The 21,698-nt window shown below is 41.9% G+C and overlaps 1 protein-coding gene across 2 annotated transcripts in view; it reads right to left on the bottom strand.

The window, feature by feature from the left end:
- The window catches only part of RALB (RAS like proto-oncogene B), a 44,863-nt gene that overhangs the window by 5,705 nt on the left and 17,460 nt on the right, over window positions 1-21,698 (bottom strand). For both annotated transcript variants that reach the window (XM_040619010.1, XM_040619005.1), the window contains 3 exons: window positions 13,876-14,041; window positions 5,351-5,559; window positions 1,634-1,811 (listed from right to left, as the gene is read on the bottom strand). In XM_040619010.1, the coding sequence (XP_040474944.1) occupies window positions 1,634-1,811; window positions 5,351-5,559; window positions 13,876-13,989 (501 nt within the window). In that variant the 5' untranslated portion in view covers window positions 13,990-14,041. The remainder of the gene's footprint in view (window positions 1-1,633; window positions 1,812-5,350; window positions 5,560-13,875; window positions 14,042-21,698) is intronic.

The raw sequence follows: 21,698 nt of genomic DNA, 5'->3' as shown, positions 1-21,698 counted from the left end.
CTGTGAGTGGAAATGTAAAATGGTGCAGCCGCTGTGGAAAACAGTATGGAGGTCCCTCAAAAAATTAAAAACAGAACTACCGCATGATCCAGTAATTGCACTACTGGGTATTTATCCGAAGAAAATGAAAACACTAATTCAAAAAGATATATGCACCCAATGTTTATAGCAGCATGATTTACAATAGCCAAATTATGGAAGCAACACAGGTGTCCATCAACAGATGAATGGATTAGGAAGATATGTATACACATACATCGTTACTCAGCCATGAAAAAAGAATGGGATCTTGCCATTTGTAACAACACGGATGGACCTAGAGGGTACTATGCTAAGTGAAATAAGACAAAGACAAATACCATATGATTTCACTTATATGTGGAATCTAAAAACCAAAAGAAACAAACAAAAGCAGACTCTTAGATACAGAGAACAAACTGGTGGTTGCCAAAGGGGAGGGGGATGGGAAGATGGGTGAATTAGGTGATGGGGATTAAGAGGAACAAACTGTCAGCTGGGAAATAAATAAGTCACAGTGATGAAAAAAAGTACAGCGTAGGGAATATAGTCAGTAATACTGTAATAGCACTGTATGGTGACAGATGGTGACTACACTTATCGTCCTGAGCCCCGAGTAATACACAGAATTGTTAAAGCAACTCGTGGTTCACCTGAATGAATATAACATTGTATGTCAATTATACTTGAATAATTTTTTAAAAAAATAAAGTGACATTCTAAATACCAGTGTTCTTCTAGCCTCACTTCAAGTTAAAGTAAGCTTGATTACACATCTGTCCCTCTTCAGGTAAGAAGGAAAGGAGAATTATTTCTCCCTAAGAAAGAGCAACGTGAGAAGCTTTGGGGGGCTCAGATGCTGCTGCCGCATAATACACAGCGGGTGTAGCCACTGCTGGGCCCAAATGAAATGCGTTCACGTGCTGCAAGAGCATGGATCAGGAAGCAAGAGCTAACGAACAAGGGGACGGGAGAAGGAAAAGCCTCATCTCTCAGGTTGTCTGCTTGGACTGGGTGGCAGCCACTCTGAGCCTTAATTCTTAAAAACAAGAAACCAAACCAAACAAAAAACAAGCCCCAAAACCCAACAATAGCGATCACTGGTAGGTGGATTTTCAAAACCTGTCGACATCCATCACTATCAAGGTCACCCTTTCGCTGGCTTCGGAGATCCGAATTAAAAAGCACGCTGGGGATGGGTAAGGAGAGAACAAATCTAACCAATCAATGACAGCAAAATTCAGTTATGCTGTGTGTCTTTGGGGAGCCTCCTGAGAGCCCGCTGAAGAACTTGCTCATTGGACACGAGAGCACAGGGGAGCTACCGACGCCTGCCCTACCCACACGGTCTGCACGAAGCCAGGGCCTCATCTTGCCACACTTCCAAGGGCCGTGCCAACATTAGGCATACCCAACAAAGGCTCATGACAAAGTGAGAAGCCTCTGGGTTGTATTAACTCCAGGGTCAAACCCTCCCAGGGCTTCTCACCATACTGGCTGAGACATCTGGAAAAACCAGTCCTCCCCTACTTTCCATGAACGGTTCCCTCAAAACCAAGCAGACGAGACATCTACGTTCTGCTGTTTCTAAGAAACATGCAGAGCGCACGCCTACCTTGTCCACATTGGCCCGCGTTTTAGCCGATGTCTCCACATACTGCACGCCCCACTCCTCTGCTTTACTCCTAGCCTCTTCGATGGGCACCTGCCTTCGCTCCTCGAGGTCGGACTTGTTTCCCACGACAAGCAATGGAATTTTATCTTCTTCAGCCTTAACGCGGAGGATCTGTTCCCTAAGGCGCAGCATCAAAACAAACAAAACCAAACAGCACAGCTAAGAAAGCTAGAGTAAGAACTCAATTGCACTGATACTTCTAAAATGAAAGGCTGTCCTGGCGCAGAAAAACGTGTTACACTTAGGGAATGTTCCAAGGACGCACTCCCTAGATCCTGTCATAAAGGAAACAAGTGTTCTTAAAGCCCGGTTCTCAGTTTGTCTGTATCAGAAGGATGTGGGGTGCTCATCACAAACATCGATTTCTGGGTCCAAAGGAGTCCCACAGACGTGATGTCTAAACAGGAGCCCAGGATTCTGTGTTTCGAAGGGTCCCCAACTTATGCTTAGGCACCAAAAATTTTTAACAAAAAGAACAACTTGGGAAGCTCCGGGATAAAAACAAGTTAACAGAAGTATCTTCATACAAAAAATGCTTAATAATTCCCCTGAAAACAATGGTATGATTTCTTTGTGAGAATAACAGCTATGAAATCAGTGTTTTCCTAAGGAAGGCGGTGCTCTATTAGATCATGAAATCAGTTTCATGAGTCACAACCAGTAATTTTTTCCTCGATGAAACAGAATATTATAGAACAGAAACATCAGAAGGAACCTCCAGGATTACATAAAGTATGGTTCTGCGAAACTTCTGTTTCACTTACATCTGTACCTGCGTATGCACTTGCTCCCCGAACAGTCTGCACTTAGATACACTGAATGTTACAGCCAACAGGGCGGGGTCAGTTATGTTAAGGAGTAATCATGTTTTAATGCATATTATTTTTCTACTACAAAGTAAAGAAAAAAAAAAGGAAATAATCCACATTAAATTTTACCTCTATTAAAACTATCAGCTATCTAAAATCATTAATCAAAACAAACTATTACAAAAATTAAATATTCCACTTTCGTTATTTTGGTCCAGTAAAGACATTTCTACTTCCACATTCTAAAATATTCCAAAGAGACCCCTTCAAAAGTGCATTTTGTGGAGATCTGCATTGATTTGTATATGATATAGGGTAACATTTCATAATAATAAAAATATTTTAAAAATTTTCCATTAGAATCAATTTAAGTATCAGATAGCAAATATTTTAAGAAAAATGAAAAAGAAGAAAAGTAGATGCTTAAAAATTGCCTTTAAGTAGCTTTGCCATAGGCTACATTTCAACAGAAGTCAAAGAACATACTACATTTAGAAGTTAAATGATCAACGCAACTGTGAACGAGAAAAACTGAGAGCTCTCTCATTAGTCATGCAGAGGTTTGTAAAATTACCTCATTAATACATATATTAAATCAAAAATGGGAGTAGCAAGTCTGGTCTCTTATTACAAACCTATTTTTCTAGCTTACTGAATACTGTCCAGGGACAGTTTCAAGGAAGATAGAGCATATAAATGTTTTATGTCGGGACCTCCCCATAAATCCAGAGATGCTATGTTTGAAAACTGCTAAGAGGCATAACATGAGTTTAACCACAAGGGCTCAGAGATATTCTACCTCCATTCTTCTGTCTCCAGTGCCGTGAGAAGCCTGGACAGCCCTGTGACTTTTATCTGAATGTCCAGAGTTCAAGTCAGACGAACTAACTTGCCCTTCCTTTCTCTTTTAGGTAGTCCTCTGTCCTTTTTCTTCTAAGGATCCCTGTTCTCACATAATGACCGAAACCCATCTCCCAAGATGAGAGGAGACTGCTCCAAAGCGCTGGGAACACGAAGGCTGTCTGCGTGTGTGTGGTGGCACGGGGAGACAGGACGTCTGTTCTCTGGACAGGACTCCTCCACGGCCCACCATTTCCTTTCTTGGTGAGTCATGGGGTGATGGGAAATAAAAAGGCACAGGACATGCAGGAAAATGAGGAAGTGTGTATATCTGTCCTGTTTTATCCTCAAGGCCAGATAAAAACAGGATTATGCAAACACAATTATGACTACCGGGGCTATTCCCACATAGAGAAAACTCTAGGTCTGTTGGGAAAGTCTGAAAATTAACAGGACCACTCATAAGAGTCCCGGTCATTTAACTGATCACCGTAACACGCACACACTAGAGTACCAGAGAATTCAGACGTTCCACCTTTGCAGGCCTGGCGCTAGGCAGCCAGCAACGGACCGCTACCTTGTCTACGTTCCGCTCACTCTGCTGGCTTAGCTGGGATCGCCTCTTGAGGCCTCCCTGGCTCACTGATGCCTCCCCCCAAATCTTGGGGGGATATTTAGTTTCCTCATTTTTATTTTTGGTTGATCCCTCGATTTCTGACCAGAACTTGCTAAAGAATGAAAAAACAACACTGGTTTCCCGCCCCCCCTTTTTAGTTCCCTGTTAGACTCTGTATCTGGTTCTTAAAATCAAAAGTCATCTGGGCAGATAAGTTTATAAGGAGAGTAGATGAAAAAAATACAATTGTGTAAGAGAAAGGAAAAGCGTAAGGGGTAAAGAGAAAGACGCCCTTCCTACTCAAATTCCTCTAAGGAATTCACTCTCACTCACTTGCTATTTCTTTATAACGAGATGAACTTAAGGTATCTTTAACTACTGCGTTTAAAATGAATTACAGCAGTTAATATTCTACTATGTAAGTACCACGCGCACACCCTGTGAGAAGGCCTGGGGACATCACACGGTGCAGGTGGCCATGGTGTCTGCCCTGAAAAATTTACAGCCTGAAGCATCACTTCATTTCATCAACTGACAAGTGCATTTTCAGACAGAGAAACAGAATCTCCAGTGCTGAGTAAACTTGCCCAGAGTCACAAAACGGCTAAGGGGCGGGGCAAGGATTCAAACGCAGATCTGTCGGATTCTGAAGCTGGGCTCTTCCCACTCACCTAGGCTAACGGTCCTGACAGTAGCAGTAAATGGTCACTCAGACCCATGTCTTTCACTCTCCTGACAATGTTTCATCGACCTCAAAATAGATCAAAATTATTACTTTTCCAGCAAAATTATAAAAAAGATAAAAATAGTTGGGGTGCCTGGGCGGCTCAGTTGGTTAAGCATCTGACTCTTGATTTCAGCTCAGGTCATGATCTCAGGGCCCTGGAATGGAGCCCCCCATCAGGCTCCATGCTCAGCAGGGAGTCTGCTTGAGATTTTCTCTCTCCCTTTCCCTCTGCCCCTCCCCCTGCTCGTGCTCTCTCTCACTCGCTCTGTCTCACTCGCCTTCTCTCTCCAATACATAAATAAAATCTCTAAAAAAAGATAAAAACAGTGAGCTCATCAATCACTGTCCCTTAGGATTTATATGAAAACAAAATTACAGGTTCTTGAGAATATGGAATGGCTTCGTCCTCTCTAGGGACAACAGATTCTTCAGATAATTTATATTCAGAAATTTTAAAAACAGGGAAACCCAGAGAGACCATAACAAATGGTGGACTATAATGTGCCAAGATTCAAAAAGCCGCAGAAAATTCTTTAGCAGAATTCTTCCTAATAACGAGCTCAACCCTCTGCTACGGTGCTCGGCCCCAAAGTCCTGCCAAGCCGAACCCGTGAGAAAGGCAAAAAGCCTGCGGGAGTCTGGAGGCTATTTCACTTGACACACACCTGAACTCGGCAGTCGCTGTAAACGACTCGTGTTCTGTGATTGAAAACACGAGGAGGAAGCCTTCCCCGCTGCGGAAGTAGTTGTCCCGAATGGCCGCGTAGTCCTCTTGTCCAGCCGTGTCCAGGATATCTATCTGGACTTCTTCTCCATCAAGAACCACTTTCTTTCTGTAACTGTCAGCTTTGGTAGGTTCATAGTCTTCTACAAACTGAGGAAATAAACAGCATTATCGGTAATGAACAAAGTTTTAAGGGAAAGAAAATCTGCCCAAGAAAATACATTTCAATATATACGGGCACTTTGCCTACAATCAACTGAGTACTTACTGAGTGCCCATCATTATCACGCTATGTACAAAGCACTATGAAATAAAAGTAACTCCTCATATAACACTTCTGTTCTTTATTGCTCTCAGCTCTACCACTTTTTTATTTTGATTTTAAATAAGAGCAGATATGGGGCGCCTGGGTGGCTCAGTCGTTAAGCGTCTGCCTTTGGCTCAGGTCATGATCCCAGGGTCCTAGGATCGAGCCCCACATCGGACTCCCTGCTCAGTGGGGAGTCTGCTTCTCCCTCTCCCTCGCCCCCTGCTTGTGTTCCCTCTCTCGCTGTCTCTCTCTGTCAAAAAATTTAAAAAAATAAAAAAATAAAAGAGCAGATATTTCCATTTTGTAGATGAGGAGACCAAGCACAGGGCAGAAAGAACACTTGGCAATATTATTCTCAGTATAAAATTAGAATATAAACACAGGCAACGGTGAGAAACAGAAGCTCTTATACGTAATCAACAGAAGTATAAAACTCATCTGAAAAGTAATTTGGCAAGAGGGACTAAGAGGATTAAATATACACATAATGAAATATAAAAATAAACCCATCAAGCACCAGAAGAAAACACGGGTGAAATCCTTTTATTACCTTGAAGTAGGGAAGGCCTTTTTAACTATGACTCAAAATCCAGAAGCCATGTAAGAAAAAATTGATAAATTAGACTACATAAAAAATTTTAAAAACTTCCGTATGGCACAACACACTATAAAAAAAGACAAATGACAAACAGGAAAAAAGTATTTGAACTCACATCACAAAGAGTTATATTTACACAGTTCCTAGAAACAGGGAGGAAAAAAAAGATCAACAAACCAACGGGGAAAAGTGGCAACAGACATAAACAATTCACAGAAAAATAAATCCATATGATGTTAAACATACCAAATCATCCTCACTTAATATAGAGAAGTTGTTAACCACGCGGAGATGCCATTTTTCACCTACCAGACCGGTAAAAACCCCACCATCGGACAACACACTCTGGGGAAAAGGCCCTCTTGTATATGGCTGGTGGGAGGAGAGAACAGCGCGGTCTTTATGGGGAGGAATACGGCAAGATCTAAGAGCACTGGAGAAGCACTCTTCCTGGGTCCCAGCCACCCCGCTTCTAGAAATCTAATCTACGGCAACATACAAGGCGATCCCTGTGGCACTGTGTGTGACAGCAAACGATTAATACCAGCCAGACGCCCAGCAACAGGTGTCCACCAATGGAATACTCTGCAGCTATGAAAAAGACAGAGAACTATGTACAGATGCATAAAGATCTCCAGATTATAAGTCTACCTTTTACACAAGTAGGGAGAATACAGAATAAGAAACGTGTCTGTGTGTATAGTGGCTGTGTGTGTGTGTGTGTGTGTGTGTGTAAAATCTTACTAGGTATGTATATGCATATGTACTTATGTAGATATTTGCCAAAAAGATATCCTGAAAGGACAAATAAAACAAATTTAAAAGCTGTGAAACAGCAGAACTGAAGCAAACGACACTAAATGATTATGAAATTGGTAATACAGCCACACAGAGAAAGAACTAATTCAACAGACTTTAGCACAGACTATTTTGATGGTATGTGTCCCACTAAAAGGGACTAAGGACAAAAGAATTTCAAAAAATGCTGAACTTCCCTCAGTGCTTATATTATCGAATAACAATGGTATTAATATTTCAAAGCTATTTTCTTTATATTGTGGTAGACATCAAATAAGTAATTATCTTAATGATGTCAGAAGTATAGATATTTAGGAAAAAACTAAATTAATGACAGCGGTGTACTACTAAAATTGAACTAGTGCTGGTTTAGGCAGATATCCAGATGCAAAAGAATGAAGTTAGACCCGACTTCACATCACATACAAAAATTAACTCGAAATGGATCAAGACTGAAAAGTAAGGGCTAAAACCATAAACTCTAAGAAGAAAACATAGGTGTAAATCTTTATGATCTTGTATTTGGCAATGCATTCTTAGATAGGACATCGAAAGCACTAGCAACAAAAGCAAAAATAAACTGGACTTCGTCAAAATTTAAAACTTTCCTGCTTCAAAGGATACCATTAAGAAAGTGAAATGACCCATAAATAACCCAAAAAACGAGAGAAAATATTTATGAAATCACATATCCAATGAAGGATTTGTACTCTGAATACCTAAAACACTCCTCAAACTCAACAATAAAAAGACAAATAACCCAATTTAAAAATATACAAAGGACCTAAATAAACACTTCTCCAAAGAAGATATACAAATGGCCAATAAGCACACCAAACAAGGCCCAACATCATTAGTCATCAGGGAAATGCAAATCAGAACCACAATGAGATACCACTTCGTATCTACTAGGATGTATTACCAAAAAGAGACAGTGACAAGTGTTGGCAAGGATATGGAGAAATTGAAACCCTCATACATTGCTTGTAGGATTATAAACTGTTACACCTGCTATGGAAAACAATTTTGCAGTCCCCAAAAAGTTATACGTACAGTTAACCATGAGACCCAGCAAGTTTCATGCCTCAATATATTTACACAAGAGAATTTAAGACATAGGTCTACACAAAAATTTATACACAAATGTTCACGGCGACATTATTCAAAATAGCCAAAAAGTAGGAACAATCCACATGTCCATCAATCGATGAATGGATAAACAAAACATAGCATATCCAGACAACAGAATATTATTCTGTGATAAAAAGGAACGAAGTACCGGGGGCACCTGGGTAACTCAGTCAGTTAAGCATCCGACCCTTGATTTCAGCTCAGGTCATGATCTCAGTGCTGTGAGATTGAGCTCCACACTGGGCTCCATGCTGGGTGTGGAGCCTGCTTACGATCCTCTCCCTTTGTCCCTCCCCCCACTTGAGTGCACACATGTGCGCATGCTCTCTCTCTCTCAAATAAATAAATAGGAATCTTAAAAAAAAAAAGGAACGAGTACTGATACAGGTTACAACATGGCGAGCTTTCAAGACATTATGCTAAGTGAAAGAAGCCAGATATAAAGACCATATATTATATGATTCAATTTATATGAAATGTCTAGATAGGCAAATCCATAAAAACAGAAAGTGGCTGTCAGGGACCAGGAGTAGAAGCAGGGAAGGCAGTAATGAGGAAAGACTGCTAATATGTAGGGTGTTTTCTTTTCTCTTTTTTTGAGAAAACTGTTCTAAAATTATATGACAGTGATGGCTGCACATCTGTGTGAATATATTAAAAAGTCATTGAATTGACTTTCAAATTCACACTTGAAAAGGGTGAATATCATGGTATGTGAATTATATCTTAATAAACTGTAATTTAAATTTTTAAAAATTTAAAAATTGAACTGAGATTATCAATTTGAACTTATGGACCCTTTGAAGAGACCCTTAAAAAGAGCCTCATGCTGGGCGCCTGGGTGGCTCAGTCGGTTAAGCATCCCACTCTTGATTTTGGCTCAGGTCATGATCTTGGGGTCGTGAGCATGAGCTGTGCGTGGGACTCTGTGCTTAGCAGGGAGTCTGCTTCCCTCTCTCTCTCTCTCTCCCTCCCCCCTGCCCCTCCCCCCACTTGCACGCACCCTCTCTCTAAAATAAATTTAAAAAAAAAAGAGCTGCATGCTGCCAATTAAAAGCTACCGGTTCTTCAAATGATTTTAAATTTCAAAACAAAAAACCAAAAAATTTTTAGTGTTAGGTTCTTACATTTGTACTGTTATCTTAAAATATACAATATGTGACAATTGACCTATGCTTCACACAGTGTCTTTTTAACTCCTTTCCAAAGAGACGAATCCATGACCCCAAAAATCCATGACCACCCAGGGCAAACCTCTGAATACCACCATAAAGCATCTCAATTGCTTATTTCTGAGATTTCAAGGTTAAAACCAGCAAGAGTCCCACAGACTCCCTGGACACAGGAAGTGAGAGTGTCCTGATACGACTTCGTAGCTCTGCGCCAGTGAAAAGTGTGCAGGTTATTAGAACACAGATTATAATCTTGATGTTTCCTTTTTTCCACTAGAAACAGGATATCCCCAAAGTCTGGGTATCTGTTAAGACGATCCAGGCTCCTGTATGTGCTCCAGTTTCAGATGCCCGAGACACACAAAACTAAGACGAACTTCACGGAGACCCTTTCTTACTGAGCACGTCTAAGCTGCCTCGGCCAGCCACTGAGCCAGCCGCTGACGGTCTAAAGAGGATAAAAGGTCAAAGATAAAAAGGTTAAGATCCCCCTCCAATTTTTCTCCAAGTCAGGACGTAGCCAAAAATAAACATTCCTGGGACCATGGCTCTTCACATAATCCAATTTTCATAGCAATTTCGCCATATACGCTAATTTTTTTTTAAGTTGGGGGAAAGCACTGGACCAAAAACAAAGACTGGGGGTAGCCCATGAGACTTTAGATAACTGGCGTCCCCGAGCACAGGACTCAGTTTCCTCTTCTGTGAAACCAGGCTTGACTAGCTGCTGTCTCAGGCAGGAGTCACCACACTGGGCCATACGTCAGAAGGGCCAGGAGAGCTTCATAAAAAGAAAGATTCCCATCCTCATCTCTAGAAACCTCATCCAGAAGGTGTTTTTTGCAAAGGTCTGCCAGGAGATTGTGTGATCAGCTAAGCTCGGGAATCACTGCCAAGGTTTCTTTAAGCTCCAAAATGATGATTCTGGAACTCTACTGTCCAATCCACTAGCCACTAGCCACGTGTCACGGAGCTCGGCAGCCACAGGTGTGGACAGTAGAAATACAGAACATTTTCACCGCAGCAGAAGGTTCTATGAGACAGCACTGTTTTAGAAAATCAATTAAAGACTTCCCCAAACATACATTGCTTCATGTCTAGGCTTTCCTTGCTCTGATTTTTTTTTATTATTTTTTAAATGTTTTTTTATTATATTATGTTAGTCACCGTACAGTACATCCCTGGTTTCTGATGTAAAGTTCGATGATTCATTAGTTGCGTATAACACCCAGTGCACCATGCAATACGTGCCCTCCTTACTACCCATCACCAGTCTATCCCATTCCCCCACCCCCTCCCCTCTGAAGCCCTCAGTTTGTTTCTCAGAGTCCATAGTCTCTCATGTTTCATTCCCCCTTCTGATTACCCCCCCTTTCTTTATCCCTTTCTTCCCCTACCGATCTTCCTAGTTCCTATGTTCCATAGATGAGAGAAATCATATGATAATTGTCTTTCTCTGCTTGACTTATTTCCTTGCTCTGATTTTATGTTCTCGTTTCTTCAACAACTGCTGCTCTCCAGTCCTCAAATCTGTTAGCACATGAAAAAATAGACTAAGATCAAGCCCCGCTTTCCCTGGTTTCTCTGAAGATACTGAGAAAAAGGGACAAAACTCTTCCGTGTGCATCTTTCCCCCTCCCTCTTACCATACGCACACACCAACATACATAATAAAAATGCAAATCCCGATCCGACTCTCCTCCTTGGTCTCCTATAGCATCAGCGGCCCGGCTATTGACAAGACCGTCTGCAGTGGATAAGTCTTTGTCGTGGGATCGCTCCTGAGGCTTAGCACCATCCCTGGCCTCTACGAACTAAGTGCTAGTAGCACCTGTCCTCTAGGTGGGACACCCCAAACTATCTCCAGACGTTGTCAATGATTCCCTGGGAGGGGGAAAAAAATCCCCTTCCTCATCTCGATTAACAATCTACTCCTCAAATCCTGTCTCCGTCTTAACTCTGCTCCTCACCCTCCCTTCTTCCCAGACTCCACAGAAGACAAATAAGGAATTTTTCATAAGCGAATCATGTTACTAAGCAGAAACAAAGACTTCCAAAGCCATCTTCAAGACTTGCCTCTGCTTTTTTATGCAAAAAACGTTTTGGGTAAATCAAGCAGATTCCACTAGATTCCCCCACTTTGGCCCCTAGTATAAGATAAAGAGAAGCAAACATGAAAGACAAAAATTTCTCTGTAAGATATAGGAGGGAATGACCCAGGAGGACATCAAGGTTGTGGTCTCAGGCTTATTCATCCTTTTTAAGGAAAGAATATAAAATTACACATATAATATTGGATATAAAAGTGAATATCTAGAGTGAGAAAAGAAATCATAATCCATTATAAATTTTTTTAAATGGACAAATACTATGGCAAATACACCGTCAGGTGACCCTCAGTGAGTCATGACCTGGTATGATGCTCTCCCCTTAAATACAGAGGCATCTGTGACGGGCTTCTAACCAACGGAATATAGCAATGGTCACGAGATCACCCCATGATTACACTTCCTTATATAAGAATCTGTCTCAGCGAACCAGAGAGAAGTGCCTACCGGCCCTGAGGAAGCAGCTGCCAGCGTATGAACGACCTACGCAAAGAGTCTGGTAGCAAGGACCTATGGGCCTCCATCCCACAGCTGCAAGAAACTGAACTCTGTCAGCACCCAGAGCTGGGAAGAGGATCTGAGCCTCAGCTGAGCTCACGGCCACAGCCAATACTGCAGCAGCCCTGGGAGACCGTGAGCAGAGCACACAGCTAAGCCATGCCAGACCCCTGGAAACTGTAGATAAAAATGTGTGTTGTTTCAGGCTGCTAAATCTGTAGGAATTTGCTACATGGCAACAGAAAACCAATACAAGGGGCACCTGGATGGCTCAGTTGGTTAAGCGTCTGCCTTTGGCTCAGGTCATGATCCCGGGGTCCTGGGACTGAGCCCAAGTTGGGCTCCCTGCTCGGCAGGGAGCCTGCTTCTCCCTCTCCCCCGCTTGTGCTCTCTGTCAAATAAATAGATAAAATCCTAAAAAAAAAAAAAAAAAGAAAGAAAAAAGAAAAAAGAAAAAAAAAAAGAAAACCAATATAAATCCCGCTTTTATCATAAAATCCAGCAAAATAACTGATTTTTATTAATTAACTGCCTGGCATCCCTCTAGTACCTTCCTATTGGTTTGTTTGCCATATCCTCTGATTATCTCGCCAGACATGCCAATGATTCTGTAATACTTCCTATAGCGAGTAAAAAACAATTTAGTCTGGTCCTCTAGCATAATCAGTCCACATTTCTCTTTTTTGAAAGTTTAGAAGGGTTTTTTCAGCTTCACGACTTGACATGACTAGTCATAAAAGTTGTAGGACGGTTGTCAAATTTAGGAAACCCCTATTGAACTTCCCTGTAAGAAGCTGTAAGATCTGGAAGAACTTTCCAGACCAGTTTCTAGCTCCATATGTCTCAGCCCTTGTTTCCCTTTCACAGCCCACACATTTTCAGAGCCAGGTGCCACAGGATAATAGCCACACCACAATACACTCCTGGCCTGCACCTCGTGTCACAGAGTCAGGTGAGTCAGCGGAGTGGGTGGTGGGCATATTCCTGGAAGCCATGCCGACAGTGAGACGGCTGGTAACAACCAGATGCCAAAGTGACTCCAAACCACATAAATATATTCCACTAACTCCCAGCTAACCGTATCCTTAATTCCACTTCCCTCAGCTAGATCCCCAAAATGGCCATTGCCACTCAAATACCATCCAACATTAGAGGAAGGTGGACAGGGCAAGTCTAAGGAAAACAGGTAATGATCTTCACCGATTGTGGTTACGGGTTTCTTCCTTTCTCAAATTTTGTAAAGCACACACCCATGTAAACGGGATGCAAACTCTGGTCGGAACGCTCTGCCTGTAGTACCAGCCAACGGCCAATCAGGCAGGGATGTCTGTTGCCACGGAAATCAAAACTGTATTGTCACACTGGACTCGGCACCAGCTCTATTATTCACATTAAGTAATACCAATTTGAGGCAAGGATGGTGCGAGCTTCCCTTTGCTGCATGGGAGAACGAGAGAGAACCAGATGTCTATCACTTGAGGAAAGACTGTCTTACAACTTAGCTCTCCTTTTCAATATCTCCCCAAACTGTTACAAACTAAGTATCTGACTTGTTCTTTAGAAACAACCTCGTCCCTTACTTGTGTCAGAAAGAAAGCGCAAAGGATGATGGAAATCACGTAAGCAGGGACCCCTCACATCCCTGCCACGGTTGAAATTACTTACCCAAATCAGCAACCCAGGTCTTATGCTGGTTAGATCCCGCAGAAAGCTATTCAGAAACCAATGTTAACACAGATTTGCCCCACGATCCTCCATGCGTGTGAGGCAATGAGCACATGGACACAGCTGGAAAAGGGACATTGTTACAGCAGACTCGATGATGAAAGTCATCTGTGCCTGGTGTCTTACCTCATCATACATGAACTGAAGCGTCAGGGCCGACTTGCCAACCCCTCCACTGCCAACCATGATCACCTTGTGAAGGGCCAAGGAACTCTGGCTCTTACTCTTGTTTGCGGCCATCCTGCTGGTTTTCTGAGGTTGCGACACACGAACAGAAGACCTAGTTGAAGAGCTGCCAATGAACAAGACACAGACTTAGAAGCAGTTTGATTTCTACCCAACTAAAAATCAAATGAAATCCAAATGCACAGGAAAGGTTAACCCAGACATTCCCACAGAGAAATAAATCTTCTCGGTTCCATGCAGAGATAAAACAACCCCTCCAACAACCCCACAAGTCATGTACCACAGCAGAGCCAAAGAGAAAGCAGGACGGAGAGAGGGAAAAAATGGTACAAACACCCAACGCCTGTATCGCTGGGGGGGGGGGGGGGGGGGGGAGGACAACCTGCCACTAAAAATCAATATAGCCTCAAAGTGCTTCACTGAGGCGGAGTGACCCAAGAGCTCCGAGTCCCACTTTCCACCCCTACCCCAAGGCATCTGGTACCCCAGAGAACACCACCAGCACTCAGGGACCTCAGCCTCCACCTCTTTATTCTACTCCTCACCTCCCCTTGTACCTCTACCTCCTGGCACACACACTCACACAGCCCCCCACACGGGCCATGGAGGTACTCAGGAAGGGGATGAGTAAATGCAGTTTTTATAATAAGTACCCCTTCGTGGCACATGACAGCGTTAAAAGGAGAACTAAATTATTTTCTCCAAGTGTATTTAAAGTGGTGAACTGAAATGAGTTAAGCTTTTCTATTAATAACAATTGATTAGTCAAAATCAGCTTAACATCAGATGTGAGATAAAAAGAGGCAAGAATCCCTGGAATTAGTGGGAAGATAAAATTTTCCAAATAAGTTAATTTAACAGATACCTGGAACTTATTTTAATCCCAGTGCCAATTTTTATTTTAACCAATGTGTATGGAAAAGCCTATTTCACATATACCACAGGGTGCAGAAAAGGACGTGGGGCTGGGCATCTCATGGGCCTGAGCCTGGGTCTGCCATTTGTGAGCTGTGAGACTTAGAACTATTTGATTTCTCCAAGTCAGTTTTTTTATCTGCAAAAACCAACCACCCCCTACCTTGCAGGATTCTCCTGAGGATTAAATGAGACAACATATGTGAACGACCTAAGCATAGTGCCTAGCACCCAGTAGAAACTAAATAAAGGCTGGTTTCCTTCCTAGCAAATTCTAACTTTTTAAAATTTTAAATATTTTTCTAATTACAATTTGACAGGCTTACAATATGTCAGCATTACTGCTGACCAGGTAACTTGAAAACATCACCACTAGAACAATAAATTACACAGCACACACGTAAATCATCCACGCAAAATAAAACAACACTGCTGTAGATCAGTGGTTTTCATCCTTGGCTGCACAATGGAAATCACCTGGGGAGCTTTAACAACATCCTGATGTGTGGGTCCCACCCCAGAGCTTCTGATGGATTTGGCCTGGCATGCAGCCTGAGCATGGGGACTTCTAAAAGCTTCCTAGGTGATTATAGTGGATGTCCAAGGATGAAAAGTTCTCTTACATGCAGAGCTGAGCTCAAGAGAAAATAAGAAATCCCCATGGTAGGGCAAAAACAATCAGGGCAGTAAGAGCTGCTATTCCTGCAGTCCTGAATAGCTGCTGTTCTTGGTCACTTAGGATTTAACAAACACACAGGGCTAGGAGACCAGCTGCCCAGGCCAGGTGGGAGTTAGAACTGAGACCTCTTCTCAATTGTGAACTGAGAAGACAAGGCCCTTGGGGGAACACACCTACAGGTAAAGAATGGACTAGAAAAACATTTGTTGACCAACAGGGGACAATGACAAGGAAGTCTGTCTGACTGGGCCCCAGCTGTGTGGAAGTGTACCCAGAAAATCTGTGACCATAGCATTTCTCCAAAGCCAAGAAATTAACATAAAAAGCGGTCCCAGGCTGGTCATGGTGCTGGAGCACAAGGCAGAGTGACAAACAAAACCTCCCTGAGAGGACAACATGCAGTAAGACAGATCAGGATAGTCATAGCTAAAACCCACAGATAGGGCCCACAATTCCAACCTATGACACACCTAAGAAAATCACCATACACAGGAGCCCACATCCACAACAAGCAGGACTATTCAAAAGACCAGTGGTTGAACAAGAACCCCTCTGAATGTCTAAAGTACTTTTATAAGTATTTAAAACACAAAGTTATAAAACAATGGGGGGGAACCTATCATTTTTTTTCTCTACCTATCTTTGTCTCATTGGCTGGGGCCCTGCAGATTTAACTGACAAAAAAACGGACTAACAGAGAAAAACAAACAGGAGCTTATTACTGTGTGCGTCTCACATACACACACAACTCAGTGATGAGTAACTCAAAGGGTCGGTTAGAACTTCGGCTCACATGGCGTCTTAACAAAATAATAATATATTTCGTTGAGAAGTGATAAGACCAAAAAACAAAGGACTTTGCACTTCTAAGGGCAACAAATTGTGGGAAGACAAATACTATATAGGAGAAACTGAGAGACGATGAGAGCTGGTGAGTACAGTGTGTTATGCAGGTTTCTCTGGTGCCTCCTCTGGGCTGGTAAGAGTCCAGAGCTCTCAGGTGATTCAGAATAGCCCTGCCCCTCCTGGTAGAGAGGGGGAGGCACAGAATTTTATTTTGGTCTGTTACTTTTCAACTGCCTTCAGCTCAAAATAATCCTAAGTCAAAGCGGCATATTTTGGGATAGCATACTCTGAACCCTTTCAGTGCTCAATAGAAAGTGTAGGAAACGGGCTTCTGGCTGGCTCAGTCGGTGGAGAACGCATCTCTTGATCTCGGGGCTATGAGTTCAAGCCCCATGTTAGGTGCAGAGATTAATTACAAATAAAATCTTTTTTTTTTTTTAAGAAAGAAAATTTAGGAAATATCTAAACTATCTTTAAAAGAGAAAAAAATCACTGCCACCCAGAGATATTCACTATAAACAGGAGATTTCCTGCCAGTATTCTAATCTATATATTCCTATATTTAAAGCCTATTTGAGATCATATTTGTGTGATTTGGCATGTTATCTCTCACGTATTATAACCATCTGTCTTCTCAGAGCAGACTGAACATAATTAAATCTTTTCTTGATGATTTAAGGACCATCCTCAGCATGAGATCAGTTATGTGAGCAGCCTGGGGCTGCTGTGGGTAAAATCGGTTGTCTGCTCATTCTGCCCCCTTCCACAGAACCTCAGCTCACTTGCCTATGCCAGGCCTTCTTTCCACTGCTCCTTTTCTAATTATGTGCTTTTTAATAAGTGTTCTAAGCAATTAACTAGATAATTAAGCACATTTGAATTGTGACTAAAATAGAATAAATGGGATAAGGCGTGGGCCTCCCCAAAAGGCTTCACTTTAGGAAAGTGAAACAGCTTTTGGCCTAATTTCTGGTCCACAAAGTGTTTCCCAGAGAGCTCAGGTTGGTGCATGAGGTTGGAACCTCCAGACCATCCACCGCACAATTTCTCTGAAGCAACCTTGCTTCTACGAATAATTATAGTTGTATGAAAATGGAGAACTAATCTTCCAGGTTGGGGTGGGGGAGGCTTTCAAACCCATGCAGACATCTATCAAATTCTGAGCTCTTCTTTTCCAAAAACAAAGTCAATTTTTCTAGAAGAAACCATAATAAATGAACTGAAGACTATTCAGCAAGTCTAAAGATATCTGCTAAAGTATCTGTGCTCAAAGCTCAAAAACTGAAATAACCACGGTGGATATTTCCAACCCACATACCCACTTTGGTCGACTTGACCTGATGAAGGGAAAGATGGGAGAAAGGCAGAAGGGCCAGCCAAGTGCCTATCACCAAACCGATCCTGGAAACTGGAAATGCTGACCTCCAGGCTCCTGACACTGGAAATAACAAATCCCTATTTGTTTAAGCCACTGTTAGTCTACTTATTGTTGTTGTTTTTTGTTCTTACTTGTACCAAAAGTGTTCCAGAAACCTACCTAGTCTTTGACTCAAGAAACTCCAAGTCTAGTGATTGCGACAGATTAGTAAACGATCACAGTGCAGAATAATAAATGCGGTGGCATAAGAACGACACAAGGGATGCTCTTCCCAGAGCACAGAGGAGAGACAACTAAATCAAACTAGAAGGTCAGGGAAATTCTCCTAAAGGGAGCAACACAGGAAGTGGGATTTGAAAGAGCCGACTCGATAAAGAGAGGAAGAGAAGTAACAGGAAGAAAACAAATCAGCGCACTTTAGGAAGTGCGTGTTGATGATTGAATGTTTGTAATTGACATGCCTAGCCAATAAATGTGTTCTTAAAAAATAATACAAGTATCCCTTTTTCCCAACATTTTGTTATGAAAAGTTTCAAACTTCCAGCAGAGTTGAACGAACTGCAACCGCGAGTCCGTATACCCACCACTGGATTTTCCAATGAGCGTTTTGCTCCATTCGCTTTACCACAAACCCCATCATCTGGCGTTCCTCTCCCTGCCCATCAATCCGTCTTATTTTTTGATGCATTTTCATGTAAGTTGTAGACATCAGTACACTTTATCCCTGACTTCGACGGAGACATCATCTTTTACAAAGCAATCATACTCCCCCCGATGGCCTTCACTAACAATTTCAGAACTCTAAGGGGTTAGCAATCCTCCTAAATCACTTCAGCAAACTATTTGGGTTCATGGCCAATACATGAAGCCACAACACAGACCTTCCCGGAGGGGAATTCGGGTTCATAACACCAAGTCCTGGCATGGCTCTCTCTCTTGGTCAGAGGTCTTTTACAGGGACTTGAGAAACATACCAGTGAACACCCTTTACTAGGTCTCTACTTACTAACAGGAAAAGTCATTTTTGTCCAAAAAACATTTAAGTGCTACTTTGTGCCAAGCCGTGGGTCTCTGCCTTTAGAAAACTTAATCCCCTAAGGTTAGACATACAACTAAAGCATTTTATTATAATTTCCCACATGCAATGATAAAGATGTACAAAGTGTAACAGAAAGAATAATGAACTCGGGGAAAGAGAATCAGGAAAGGCTTCAGAACTGAATAAGAATTCACTCAGCAGACGGGGGTGAGAGAGGCGAGCTTTCCATGCATAACTGAGAATACACGCTAAGGAAAAAAGGCACGAAACACCATAGCGAGTACCAAGTATAGGATGGGGAAGTGACTGGGTGAGGAGTCTCCAGAGACATGTTCACCTACAAATGGGCCTAAGATGCCATCTTAAGAAACCTCCCCTGGAGGAAATGAGAAGCCATTGCAAGGTGTGTCCTTCACCCCAGCCAGCGTGTAAGGATAAACACACACATTCCTGTGTAGAAAAATGAGCCACTCCAAACTAAAAAAGCTTCCTTCAGATGGTTGGGCAGGGAGGCAAGGGTGGGGAAATGCTTTTCCTATGTCATGTTCTATGATACATTCTATGATACATTCATATGAAACATACTGGGGATTTACCCCAAAGATACAGACGTAGTGAAGAGAAGGGCCATATGCACCCCAATGTTCATAGCAGCATTGACCACAATAGCTAAATCGTGGAAGGAGCCGAGATGCCCTTCAACAGATGACTGGATTAAGAAGATGTGGTCCATATATACAATGGAATATTACTCAGCCATCAGAAAGAACGATTACACAACATTTGCAGCAACATGGACAGGACTGGAGGAGATTATGCAAAGTGAAATAAGTCAAGCAGAGAAAGACAATCATATGGTTTCACTCATTTATGAAACATAAGAAATAGGAAGATCAGTAGGAGAAGGAAGGGAAGAATGAAGGGGGGGTAAACTGAAGGGGGAATGAACCATGAGACTATGGACTCTGGGAAACAAACTGAGGGCTTCAGAAGGGAGGAGGGTGGGGAACTGGGATAGGCTGGTGATGGGTATTAAGGAGGGCACGTATTGCATGGTGCACTGGGTGTTATATGCAAATAATGAATCATGGAACATTGCATCAAAAACTAGGGATGTATTGTATGGTGACTAATATAACAAAATAAAAATTATTTAAAGAAAAAGAAAGATATTTTCACTAGGGAAAAAAAAAAAAGAAATAGGGCTCTCTACCACTCAGCATTAATTCAAAGACCAGAACACATTCACTGGCGAAGTAAAGTTTTTATAGCAAATCACAATATATAAACCACGCTGATGCGTGTTAGGAGGAAGGAGTAGTTTCCAGAGAACCTTAGTCCCATAGGCTAATATAATCATTAGTCTTTAGTTAAACCGAGGCTAGGAGAAAATGAGTTGGTAGGTAGAGTCAAAATGCCACCTTGTCTATATCACAGGATTGTCCAGAAAATCAAATGAGAATTTGAAAATGCAGAGGAAAACTTACTCCTCCAGACCCCCTCATAAAATTCAAGTGTCCTAGGTAATAGGGCCCACAAAAGCACAGGGGAAACTCTCAAACACTGTACACGTGTGAAAAATTGCACTTGGTACTTTTTTTCCAGATAATGTAACTTGAGGTAACCTAGATATGTACTTCAATCTCCCAAAATATTATCCATGTTTTTTATTTAAATTCAATTAGCCAACATATAGTACATCATTAGTTTTTGATATAATGTTCAATGATTCATGAGTTGCACGTAACACCCAGTGCTCATTACATCACGTGCCCTCCTTAATACCCATCACCTGGTTACCCCATCCCCTCTCCCACCTCTCTTTCTGCAACCTTCAGTTTGTTTCCCGGAGTCAAGAGTCTCTCATGGTTTGTCTCATGTTTTTAATCCATTAAATAACCATCAAAAAGGAGAACAATCCTAAATCTGGGACAATTTAAGCACCAAAGTAATTAAGGACAGTAATAAAAACAGACCATTGAAAAATTAGGAACTTGTGAATCCATACCTAGGATAAGTATTAAATAAACAAGGGAAGAGGCAGGGAGGGCTCTTGCTTCCAGTAGAACGTCCAAGGCAGACTGATAAATGTAAAGGGTGCATCTAAGTTGGAAAATCAACATTTTGTAATGATCATAGTAAAGACTGGTTCCCGCAAGAATCATTAATAGATGCTAAATCTAAAGGGGAGATCTGGATGAGGAACAGGATATTTGCATGGTCTTAAAGTGTCTCCATACATCACTTATGAATCAGAATCTGCATTTTAACAAGCAGCACTGTTTAGGTGTCAAGGCAAATCCCAATTTATTCATACCACTTTCTGTTACAATCCAAATTCGGAACAATCTGATCTAAATTAGGGTCATGAAGCACCCTCCCCCCAAACAAAACAAAAAAAACAAAACAAAACCCCAGCGCTTTCAAATATGAAGTAACACAGGAAACAGATGGATTGCAGGGATTGTCATAAAAAAGCAAAATGCAATGACACTGTCTACTCAGTAGACGTCATTTCCACTAGTATTGAAAACCCACATGGAATCGTATTTCTTAGCATCTAACGCCAAATTATTCAATAGTTGTAACCAAATAAACAAGCTGAGGGACTGTACACAAGTGTGTGATGACAGCACCTCCCTTCCTGCATTGAAACCCTATATCACTGTCATCTTAATGACACACAAACTTGTGGTTATTGGTCAAGAGGTTCACAGGAACACGGTGGGGGGAAAGATAGTGGCTTATTCCTATGTATGTTGCCAGGATCTAGAAGTCTGACCTCCAGTGGATTAGAGATCTAGACCCGCCTAGAGGATAAATAAAGGAATGAATGAATAATGAGGGAAGAGTTTTAAGAAATGAAAACAAGGACACATTTTAAACGATTTTCCATGACGCACACC

Source organism: Ursus maritimus, unplaced genomic scaffold (assembly GCF_017311325.1).
Source record: "Ursus maritimus isolate PB19 unplaced genomic scaffold, ASM1731132v1 scaffold_1, whole genome shotgun sequence".
Classification (NCBI taxonomy): Eukaryota; Metazoa; Chordata; class Mammalia; order Carnivora; family Ursidae; genus Ursus; species Ursus maritimus.
The sequence above is the reverse complement of the archived record's forward strand: the minus strand, read 5'-3'. Positions and strand labels throughout refer to the sequence as shown.